The 12,802-nt window shown below is 38.3% G+C and overlaps 1 protein-coding gene across 2 annotated transcripts in view; it reads right to left on the bottom strand.

Moving 5' to 3' along the window:
* Plppr1 (phospholipid phosphatase related 1) overlaps positions 1–12,802 on the bottom strand; it is a 272,010-nt gene that overhangs the window by 27,001 nt on the left and 232,207 nt on the right. For both annotated transcript variants that reach the window (XM_036179672.1, XM_036179671.1), the window contains exon 4: positions 11,195–11,327. In XM_036179672.1, the coding sequence (XP_036035565.1) occupies positions 11,195–11,327 (133 nt within the window). The remainder of the gene's footprint in view (positions 1–11,194; positions 11,328–12,802) is intronic.

Below are 12,802 nucleotides of genomic sequence, written 5' to 3'. Positions count from 1 at the left end.
GAATTGTCTGTGTTTTTGTCTTCTGACTAGTCAGTGGTGCTAACCTAGAGGCTTCATGGGGAGAAGCCATGGTTAGAATCATGGTTATCTCTCAATGGCATACCTAGGTTCCGATAAGTGTATGGTTAGACAAACAGCTGTGTGTGTGTGTGTGTGTGTGTGTGTGTGTGTGTGTGTGTGTGTGTGTATGTCTAGAAAGTGTGTAATTATGATTGGCAGCAGAAGCTGCCATGTTCTCTGCCTGTGTGTGACCTTAGCCAGAGTGGACAAAGTTGCACTCACTCCCTCTGACATACATTTGGGGGAAGAAGAGAGCTGGAGCCATGGAGGTTTCTACCACCTCACCACTCTCCTGTGGGCAGAGCTGGGGCAGAAGGGTTTCCCCTCTGTTGTCAACCTCAGGCATCCAAGTGGGAGAGGGGCTATGGGAACTGCATGGGTGGCTGCCTTCAGTCTGGATACTAGAGTCACACATAGCTGCCTCCACCATAGGTATCAGAGGGCAAGCATCCTGGTTATGAATCCTCAAGGGTATTGAGCGGCCTCTGTTCCCTAGTGTCTTGATACCTATCTTCCATAGTGTGACCATGCAGCAAGTTCAGATCACAGTCACATTGTTAGGCCAAGTTGAATTTGCAAAGTTTCCTCCAAACCAGTGGAAGGAATATCTGAGGAATCCCAGGGATGGGACTATGTGGCACAAACTAAGACAACAGTTCATTTCTTAAGATGGTTCCTGCCTAAGGTATCCTGTGGGGCTGCTGGGAGATGGTGTGAGTTCTTTTCCCAAAGCAAGGCTTCCTCTCAGGTTTCATGTTGCTTATCTAAATGGCCCCAAAGCCTGTGTGGATTATGAAACATTTTAGTCACTCAGATTGCTACAGTGAATAGTGGATATCCCACTGTCCTGATAAGATAAAAAGGAAATTATTGAATCTACTTTCAAAAAGAAACTATTTGTTTTAAATAGGATAAATAATGAAAATTTTTTTGTCTGAGTCTGTCAAATGTTAATGGACTAGATATTGTTAATGTGATTCTTGATTGTATATATTGTATATACTTATTGGATATAGTTTTTCTTGTATTAGTTTTAAGCTTTTTAAAATTTTAGACAAAAAGGGGGAAATGTGGTGATATTGTAATCCCCAAAATATTGTGCACCCTAATAAACTTATCTGGGATCAGAGAACAGACAGCCACTAGATACAGAAGCCAGAAAATAGTGGCACAGGCGCCTTTAATCCTAGCATTCCAAAGGCAGAGATCCAGATGGATCTCTGTGAGTTCAAAGCCACACTGGAAACAGCCAGGCATGGTGACATACTCCTTTAATCCCAGGAAATGATAGCAGAAAGCAGAAAGGTATATAAAGTGTGAAAACCAGAAACTAGGCCTGGTTAAGCTTTTAGGCTTTTGAGCAGCAGTTCAGCTCAGACCCATTCAGATGAGGACACAGAGGCTTCCAGTCTGAGGAAACAGGATCAGCTGAGGAATTGGCAAACTGAGGTACTGTGGCTTGTTCTGCTTCTCTGATCTTCCAGCATTCACCCCAATACCTGGCTCCAGGTTCGTTTTTATTAATAAGGCCTTTTAAGATTCCTGCTACACCTTCCCTGGCTGTGGAGTTGGATGACAGACATTGGGATATTGTTTTTATCTTATGCTGTCTCTGAATTGTACACAATTATAGTTTCTCTCATTAATTTCCAGTGTTCTAGGGTCTCTCACCTTACAATGTAGCTATGTGTACCTGTCACTATGTGCTTTTTTTTGAAAATATGTTTTAAATAGTCCCCTTATCACACAGCTGTCATTCAAATCACAGAAAGATTATAAAAATACTTTAAAATTATCAGTTCTAAATTGATATCACTTTTGTAAATGAAAAAGCTAACTATAAATTATTGAAGTCTTTCAAAAACTGATGAGATAAGAAGTCTGTAATTCTGAAAATCTAAGACAAATATCCAGTACCATGTGTTATTCCTCTTCTGTTTAAACAAAGCAATTTCTACAAAATAATGAGCTGGTCTTTTTAAAAACAACACCTGTATTTGCCATTGTTGTAACTGCTAATCATGATAAGTGATGACAAAGGATAGTTACCTAAAATCATGATGGTTTATCAACTAAAAACAAAACAAAACAACACAAAACAAAAAACAACCACTGAATATTTTCGGAAATGACAGGCTAACCTAACCTAACAAAGACACCTCTCCCTCCCACAAGGCATACAATAGCATGAACTTGGAACAGATTGTTTTATTTCAGCAAGAATATCTTCTTCACTGCTCTCTTGCAGGACAGATCCTGGGTGCTTTCTCTCACAGGTATTGTTCCCTTTGTTCACCCTGCTGTCATCTCCCCTTTCTATCCTGCTAGCCTCTAAGTAGCTGCTTCTCAGTGCTGCTAGACAGTGTGGATGGACATGCTGGTTAGTAAAGGGAAAAATCCCAAATGTTAGCTGGAGACAGTGATAGTTTGAAATAACTTAGATGGAGAATATGGGTACAGATAAATTCAGGAAGTATGCCTGCTATGGGATAATGCTTTTGTACACTGATTTACTAAAATGCTGATTGGCCAGTAGGCAGGCAAGAAGTATAGGCAGGATAAGCAGACAAGGAGAATTCTGGGAAGAGGAAGGCTGAGTCAGGAGACACAAACCTGCCACCCAGGGAGCAGCATGTAATGACACACAGGCAAAGCTATGGAATATGTGGCAACACATAGATTAACAAAAATAGGCTGAATTTAAGTGTATGAGCTAGTCAGGATTTAGCCTGAGCTAACGGCCGAGCAGTTTTAATTAATGTAAGTCTCTGTGTGTTTACTTGGGTCCGAGTGGCTGTTGATGAGGTGGGACAAAGGAAAACTTTCAACTATATGCCCAGAAGTGAACTGATGCAGAGAGAGAAACATGTCTACCATGGAATCTGAAAACAGAGACCTCAAAGCCTAAGGCCCAGAGAGCTTCTACAATTCCTCTTTTGTGTGTGTGTGTGTGTGTGTGTGTGTGTGTGTGTGTGTGTGTGTGTGAGATTCTGATCATAGTTTTTAAAATCTGTAGTTGGTGGCCTACTCCCCTTTCCACCCACAGATCAGCATCATGCAGGCTGGACAGTCACTGGCCTGTGCTGATTAACAGACACAGAACTGATGCTTCTTCCCTACATGATGCATTTCCTAAGCATTTTACTATGCACTGTGGCCATAATTTAAGTAGTTCCCCAGATACACTTGTTATTATTCTTATAGAAAGCTTTGAACTCACTCTCTATTAACTGCTGAGAACAACTACAAATGATTACACAGTACTTTTATGACTCTCTATGACGAGTTTTGTTGTGAAATATCTTACATAGCAAAAGTAGCCTTCACTTTTAAAAGTAGTTATTAAAACATATTTGTTTTCTTAAACATTGCAGAAGTAGTTGGCAGGTAAGTGTGGTCTTTCCTCCCAGGTGAAACTTTGTTTTAGAAGCCATTTTTGTTGGACACTAGTACAAGAGGGAATGGTACAGCGGATATGTGGTTGTGGAGGCCAAGGATGATGCTAAATATCCTATAGTAAGTAGAAGATGCTGCTCTTTTCCTATACAAAAAAGAACTATCTGGACATGATGGTTAATTTTAACTGTCAATTTGATACAACATATAGTCACCAGGGAAGAGATTCTAAATGAGGAATTGTCTCAATCAGGTTGGACTGTGGACATCTGTAAGGAAGACTGCCTTGGTTGTCTTCATCAATACAGGAACCCACAGCCTGAAAGTGGGTGGTGCCATCTTTGGTTTGATGCCCTAGACTATATAAGAGTAGAGGAATCTAGCTGAACCCTAAGCAAGCATGCACTCATTTCTCTGTTTTTGACTGTGGATGTGATGTGAGTAGCTGCTTTAAGTCCTTGCTGCCTTGACCTCCTCACAATAAAAGACAAGAACCTGGAATTATGAGCTTTCCTACAGTGCTTTTAGTCAAGGTATTCTATGACAGTAAGAAACATGAAACCAAATCATGCCAGTTGTGCTATTAGAACATTGGCCCAACACATCAACTGTGCTGAGGGTGAGAAACATTGCTTTGTAATAGCTGAGCTCACCGAAATGTTGTGATTTTTACACTGCGTAACCAGCAAAGTGCTAGAGAAAACAGTTCTCTGCTCAACTAGTCTTTTTATTTGACCCCAACCTGTAAGTGCTGCTGTTGTGTAGAATCCTCAGAAAAGGGGTCACATATGACTTTGTAGCTTTCTTTCCAATAACTGGGGAAGCCTATAGGAATTTGGTCAGATCTGTAACAGTCTAGATCACTGAGGATAACATTCAAAGGAGAATATCCATCCTTTGCACAGAGCAAAGAGACTAAAATATACCCCCCTTGTGGCTTTTTGAGTATTGAGCAGACTGCACAGGGCCCCTAAGGCCAACCGTAGCTCCCAGTATTGGCATCAGTCTTCCTCCGCATCTTGAACCACATTCATGGTCCAAAAACAGTGCACATCTCTAGTGGGGAGTTCTAAACATTTTAGCATCCTGGTATCAAGAACCTGAAGTTCCATTTCTTTTAAAACTTCTAATATCCACTCTGATTGTCTTCTATACTTCCCTATCTTTTCAAGTTTTCTATCTCTGCCTTCTAGAAATATCTCCACCTGTTTATAAGCCTTGCTCTTGACATTTTTCTTTTATGATGTAGGCTCATGGCTTAGAAACAAAGCTGGACTTCCAGATGCCATGGATTAGTTTTAGGCTTCTTGGGCAAGTTAGTTTTAAGCAGTTAGCATATGAAGCTAGCCTTGATTCCTGGGCATCCTGTTCACTGGGATTGTTCCTGTATTGATGGTTTTGTCTTTCTATCAAATTGGTATCAACTGTAGACAATTCTTGAGTGACAGCATCCTCCCTCTGTTGGCACAAACACCCAATTTAATTTTCCCCATCAATTTTTCTCTGTATCATATACCTTCCAAAAAACATAATTTAGTTATTTATGTTGTTCAATGCCTGGCTTTCCAAATTAGAATAGAAAATCAACTAGAGCAAATTTTATTCAGGTTTATTGACAAAATGTCTCCCAAAACACTACCAGAACATAGCATAAAGTAGGTTCTCAATAAATTAATAGTTAAAAGTTGAGTGAACATAACTGACCTCCCATGTTTAAATTATAAATAATGTAAGTAGAAATAAAATAATTAAATTAATTCTTTTTCTAGAATAAGTACATTTAAATGACTTTCAAAATTGAGACCAATTTCTAGTTCTCAAAAGGCTGATATTAAGCTTGTCTCTGAATATCAATTCTTACATCCATAAAACAAAATGATCTTTGAAAGTGCATTTGAAGTATTCATGCTTCATTCACAGATCACAATTTATGGCGACTGATTAGTGTTACATTCGTTAACTATTTACCCTGGCATTTTCTGTTTGGTCCGCTGTTCTTAATCCTTGGACTTGACCTAAATTGCAAAAGACTTGCTTAGTATTTAATTACATTTCATTAGAAGTAATAATAGAACAGCTATGTGGTCACTAATGAAAAGCCCATAATAAATAGTTTCTGAATGGCAGGCTCTTTTAGGTGCTAACAGAGAGTCTACTGTTGGCATGTGTGTAGTGTTTTCCCATTAACTCCACAGAAAGTAACTATTCAGGAAGGGAAAGTCAATTTATTCTTCTTTCTCTACAGAAGCCCCAAACCTTGTTAAGTCTACTGCTTTCTATGCATCAGTGTTGAGTCGTAAAGTAATCATTTAAGAATTGATGTGTACAAGAATAGTTTTTTCCTGAAGTATGTTTTTTCCAAATATATTTTGGGGATGTATGGCTCCCTTACTTAAGTCTTTGCTGCTGGAAAGGATGCCAGTGTTTCATCTTTATTGAGAACCTAAGGCTGTGGCTTATTATGTCTGCAATGTGACAGAGTGAGAGAAAAGGCATTGAGAGGGAGAGAGAGAAGCCACGTCTCCTTTTATTTACACTTTTTCAAATCTTCAGTTCTTTTTATGATTTTAAAATTACACATGTTCAGAATTAAATGAGTTGAGGTTATAGAACAGTAGAGAACAAAATAATTCACTTATTATCTTACATTTAGGAGATATGTTCGTCAACTTTCTTTTTAATCCATTCTTTCTTTTTTCTTTTCTTTTTGAGAATATAATTGCAGCATCTCTCTTCTCCCTTTCCACACTCCAACCCCCCCCCCGTCCCTCCCTCTTCTCTTTCAAATTCATAGTCTCTACTTTCGTTCGCATTTTAAGGAGCATATGAACAAAACATACACTTTCATAATGTGTCTTTTTTCATTTGAGACAGGCTCTTACTAAGTAGCCCAGGCTGGAGTTGAATTTTCAATCTTCCTACCTCATACTCATCCACAAGCCTTAGTGCTAGAATTCCAGGTGTTTGCTCTCCTACCATACATAGATCCACATCTACATTTAGAAATAGAGAATATTTTTAATATTTTGCATAGCATTATATCATGAATAATTTCCTCCATTTTTGAGGTTATAATGGACATTACAGCACTATTTTATTTATAAAAATGATTTATTTTTAATGATGTGTGTGGGTGTGGGTGTGAAGGTGAGCATAGAGGCTTATGGCAGCCAGGGGTGGTGAATCTCCTAGAACTGGAGTTAGATGCTGTCGTGAGCCACCTGATTGACATCCTGGGAAGCAAACTTGGGTCCTCTGCAAGAGCAGCATGTGTTCTTAGTTGCTGAGCCATGTCTCTAGCCCCATTGTTATTGCCTTGGTACTTTAATTTGTATTATGGAAAATTAATTTAGTCCACAAATTAATCTACATTTCTGCTTTTTGAAAACATGATTCAATATAAAATGTGGGACTTAAAAGGACATTTATTTTTAAGGCTTTTTACATATGCTGTACAATTGCAATGCAGAAAGGACATATACACTTACTCCTGTCAAAACCCTGCTTTTTCTGACCCCCTTAGTATGAAGCACATTTCCTTAAAATAATTTGCTAATCCATTGGCATTTTTTTGGTAATACAAAGTTGATTGTATTTGCTAGGACATACTATTTGTAATGGCTTTGAAAACAATTACATACACTGCAGGGGAAATTGTGCCATTTAGGCTCCATTAGAAGAGCCATTTAAAACAGTTGTCATTTTCTAATGCCAGTTGCAGAGTATGTATTTTGGTGGCTTCTGGCTTAGAAAGAAGACTATTAAGCTCCTTACAGCAATGTTTCTAATAGAGTTTAGTAACTACCTTATTTTATTTTAATTTTTGTCAAAGGAAATATTTCCATTTACAAGATTTTTATTTCAATGAATACATTTTCTTCCATTTATAAAGAAAATAATCTAGATACTCAGAAATTAACTTTTCCTAGATTCTTCTGCATTCTCTTTTGTCTAACAGTGTTACATGGAAAGTCAGACTGAACTTTTCATGCTCTCTCTTCCAAATCGCCTTATGTGTGTACATTGAAGTTCTAGAACCAAGCTGGACTGGCAATCACGGTCATTAAAGAGGAGGGCAAAGAAGATGTAAGAATTAGCCTTTGTGAAGATAGCTTTAGGAAAATCTATTATTTAACAAATTTTTATCTTTGCTCTTAATTTATCAAACAAACAAACAATAACAGCAACAAAAACAAAATTAAAAAAGATCTCCCAAGCCCTCCATTTATTCAAAGTCTATGTCTGAGGCATGTTGCTTGCAATATGCTGCTCACACAAAGTTCCCCACTCTCCAAGGAACAGAAATTATAAGGAGTAACAGACTTAAGCAACGGTACCAATCTGTTAAATGCCCATAAAGGATGGAAGTACAAGGTCCAGTGGGGGTATGGAAGACAAGGGAGCTATCTAGTTGTTTGACTATAAACAGCTAGATGCTATGGTAAAAGGATACTCTAGACTGTAGGAACACAACATGAATGGGAATCGACATGGAAATCCTATAGTCTTTCTGAATAGCGAGTCATGAGACTGGAGCCAGGAGAGGGTCCCAGAGCTTGGAGGGCTCTGTAGAATATTCAAAGAACATGCGCAAATGCTTTGGAGTGATGGTTCAACAAGAAAGAGTGCTTGTAATGTAAGCATGGACACTTGAGTTTGACCCCCATGTGAAAAACTGTATGTGGCCACATGTGCCTGTAACCCCAGTGCTGTAGGGAGGGTGGGGAGACAGGATCCCTGGGGCTTTCAGGCTGTTAGCCTAGCTCCAGGTTCAGAGCAGCCCAGTCACAAAGGAGTAAGGTGGAGAGCCATAGAGCAGGATACCCTACATCCTTCTCCAGTATCCATAAGTGTACAGGTATATGGGTACATACATGAATGTGTAGGTACACCAAACACACGCACATGTGTGCACATGCACACACACACACACACACACACACACACACACACACACATCAGTGGCTTCACAATGATCAATAGATGGTGTCTTTGTAGAGTTAAGACGGTAAATTGAGAGGCAACATCTGGGAAAATCCCTTAAAGGCCAAGAGAAATTTAATAAGTCAGTGGTTTTCAGATTTTGATACTGATCATCAGGCTAACTCCTCAGTATTTCTGACTGAGTAGGTACTGGTGTGGGTTCCACAGATCTACATTGCTAACAAGTTCCCAGATGGCTAGAGTCTTCCAGGTTTTCTTCTTGAGCAACTAGGTGGATCCTTGTATCATAAAACAAGGAACATATGAAGCCAATCCTCTTGTGACCCTCTAATCCTCTGCCTTTCATTGCTGTTTCCACTAATTTTTCAAGCTTTACATGTTACTCTCTGGCTATATTATGATGTTGAACTCAAGCTGATTTATTTGAACATCTCTGCTTTATGCTTTTAGTATCCAGATCTCCATTGGCTTATGATAAATCTGTTAGGTCTAAAGGAAACTCCAATTCCCCAAACTCCAAAAGGCTGTCCAAATATCCAGAAATGAGATAATTCAAAATCATCCTGCATTATAAGAGGATTTCTGGTGGTTGGATAAAAGCCAGCATTCTTCAGGAACTTGTGAAACCAGTTCCCATCTGCCAAAAGCAGTCATTTCCCTTACCTTTGGCAAAAGACATATGGGTCTCCAATTTCATATACCTGTGGTTACATATGGAAGGGTATGCTGTCCTCCAAGATTCCTCAGTATCACAAATATTTATTATATGTATATGTGTTATACATTTCAAATTCCCCATGCCAGTCTCCCAATCCTTCCATTTCCCCAACTACTCACGCTCCTTCTAACCCCATTTTTCTCACTTTCTTTATTCTCTACCCATGCTATTCTTCCTTTTCTGGTAGATGGTTCTGGCCAGGTCCAGTCTGCTGGCCATGTTCAGTCTACTTCTTTCTCTGTCTCCTCTGGACTCTTCCAGATGCCTCCAGCTGTTCTTATTCTCATGTATACAAAAATAAAGTCCCTTCTCCTTAACCCTACCATGTAGTGGTCATACTGGCATTTTCTTTACCATATCCCCCTTGCATACAATATCCAAACAGACAAATATTGTCATCACTTAGTAGTGGGAGTCTGATGATCCTCCATTGATCTTGAAACTGTGCCTTAGCCAAGTGTTGTGTCTCAAGTGGTAATTTCATGTGCCACAGCATGCTATGTAGAGGGTTCATTGTGGGAGTCAGGGATTTCCTGTCACCTCTCCATAAGTATATATATGTCACAGAATCCTACATAAGGGACAAACACCAGTTATATTTTCTGTTCTTTGGAGCTTGACACAGGTAGGGTGAGTCACAGACAGGTATGGCTTTTTCTGCAAAGGAACAGTAACAATGATGTTTAAAGATGTTTACAGTTAATTACATGCATGAGAAACAGATCAGCTAGAGGGACCATACAATCTTGAATCAAATAATATCTTGATTCTGTGTTCAATTAGAGTCTTCATCTGTACTTCCAACAACAAAACACTTCATGTAATGTTGGGTGGATTAAATGAAGTAATATAATAAACTATCTAGTTCAGTGTGATAAATATTCTATTATCTACTCTTTTTCCATGATTTGGTAGCCAGTCACTGGCCTAACTCTAGACATGTTTGAAAAGAACACTTTTTAGGACAGTTGAGTTGGACAGTAGTAACACCATCTGGAACAGCCTGTAACCATGTGAGCCAACTTTAATCTTCTGCAGTCTACACAAACTTTAATTTTGCAGACATTCATAAATTCCCAAGAGTATTTAAGTGTTAAAATTTAATTTGCTACATTCACAAAAAATTTCTTAGGCTTCCTGCCCTACCACATTTTTCATTCCTTATCAATCAGAGGTGTTATTGCATATTAGACTTTGATAAGGTCATTTGTTCATAAATTGAACCCTTTACTATAACAGGAAAAAGGTATTAATTATCAAAAGGAATGAGAGCATGACATATCCAGTTCTCTGTCTTCTAAATAGTACCATAGCTTGTTTTAGTAACAGCCATGTTCATAGTTGGAAATTTTATTGGGGCTCCTACAGAGATTTTGTCAGCAGACATTTGCAAGTTCTTGTTACACTACCTACCTAATGATCATTTATTGAGTACTTATAATGTAGGAATTATGCAAGATTTATGTTTCTATGTGCATCAATACACACATTCTGATACTATCATCATCATCTTTAGCACTCTAGGTGTTTTTAGGATGGACATAGAATATGCCTTCATCATTCCTTGTCAAGAACACTAAAGCAAACATTTCTTTTCCAAGTTCAGAAGAACATTTATTTTTCAAGAACCTGATGGATTAGATGTCCTATACTTTGTTAAATTTCCCAAATAACAGATCTTCAGGCCAGGAAAACGTTTCCAGAAAATTTGACAATTTCATCTGATTGACATTCCCACATGTCCCCCAACCCTTACTCTTTAGTATATGTCAACACCCAATCAATGTTAAAACATATTTTCAGGGATAATATCAAGAGAAAAGTTCAGCAGGAGGAAATTAATTGAAATAATTTCTGTACGGCAATTTAATAAATACCACCTTATTTCTAGGATCAAATATTTGACATGGCACCAAGATCAGGCTTATCTTGACCCTTTGTGGAAAAATCCCTAAGAAGCCCTTGCTTTTAATGCTGGTACTTCCATATTTTAGCTTATTTGATCAAGCACACCCACCAAACTCAGTATGCTCTACCTATCCACCAGAGCTTGGTTCAGCAGGCTGTGGTACTTACCTATGAATCTGATGATCCTTCGGAGTAAGGGGTTCAGGTAACAGCATTCCCCTGTTAGGATTGTTTTCTCCTCAGCAATCAGGGACTCCCTTGTTGATTTTATGAAATACATGGATATTTCACCAATAAAAATCTGGAGAAGGAATGTTAAAGAAGTGTCAAGCAGGAGAATTGCTTGGTTAAAGATAGTGCAGGGGTCCATAAAATAACTTCTAAAGAATTATAGTCCTTTAAAAAGATACCACGTTGATTGGCAAGATGGTGCACTAGGTAGTATCTTGTATTTAATTCTTCAAAAGAATCAGAGAAACCAATATTTGATCATTTAAAATACAACTCAAGGAAAAGTATTAAAATCTAAAGCCATATAAAATATAAACTGAAATAATAGTGCTTAGAGGAATTTATGATAAAGCTTGTGGCAGGATTAAATTTTACCTCACTTTGGAAGATGCATCAATGAAGAATGGTACAGATAGCTAATGAGCCAAGAAAGCATACTTTTACATCTCACAATACATTATTATTTACATTATAAATACTTACTTGATCATCTTTGCCTGAGGTGTGTTTCTCCTACACTGAAGTGGTTTGACTGTTACTTCTGTATTACTACATCTCTCTCTTGCTTGTTGAACTAATATCCTTTAAATCATTATACCCTTACATCGTATAGTAGGTTGAATATAATTGGCCACCTAAAGCTTATAGGGAGTGGCACAATTAGGTAGTGTGACTTGTTTGAGTAAGTGTGACCTTGTTGGAGGAAGTGTGTCACTATGGAGGTGGGCTTTGAGGTCTCCTATCCTTATGATATACCCAGTGTCTCAGTTCACCTTTTGTTGTTGTGGACAAGATATAGAACTCTCAGCTCCTTCTCCAGCACCATCTCTGCCTGCATACCACCATCTCCCACCATGATGATAATGGACTATAAAACTCTGAACTGCAAGCTACCCCAGTTAGTTTTCTTTTATAAGATCTGCCACAGTCTTGGAGTCTCTTCACTGCAATAGAACACCTAACTAGGACACAAGGACTGTAAGTTCTTTGATATCAGTGTCTACACTGACATTTAAAAATTATCCTGTTAGCACCAAGCACAGCTGACTGACATTTAAAATAAGGAATAAGCATGGAAAAGTTTTAATAAACCCCGGCACTGCTACAAGTGAAGAAGGAAGTTGTCTCCAAAGAGTAAAAGTTAACAATCGCCACCATCCATTAACTACTAGGCATATGTCAGGCACTTCAGCATGTCAACATGTTCAAAAGATCCCTAGCCTAGATATAAATACACTTTCCTTCCTGGAGAGCCACAGAGGTTCTCTAAAGCATACAAGTGGCACATGGGGGCACTAAATCTAGGTCAACTAGACTCAAGCCCTACACCAACAAATGAGCTATACAGAATTGTGATTTTTATAATTGTATTTCTGATTACTCTTCAGGAGATCATACTTTAAAGATGGTTTTCTTTACCTTCAACTAACCTGCAAGTGTGGAAAAAATTTTATCAATGTTTTAAGAATCCCCATGTTTTATATTAATTTTGATGTATTTATGTGTATGAATGTTTTGTTTGCACATGTATGTGTACCACATGCT

The sequence above is a fragment of the Onychomys torridus genome, chromosome 2, assembly GCF_903995425.1.
Source record: "Onychomys torridus chromosome 2, mOncTor1.1, whole genome shotgun sequence".
Lineage (NCBI taxonomy): Eukaryota > Metazoa > Chordata > Mammalia > Rodentia > Cricetidae > Onychomys > Onychomys torridus.
Note: the sequence above shows the minus strand (reverse complement) of the source record. Positions and strands in the feature narration are given on the sequence as shown.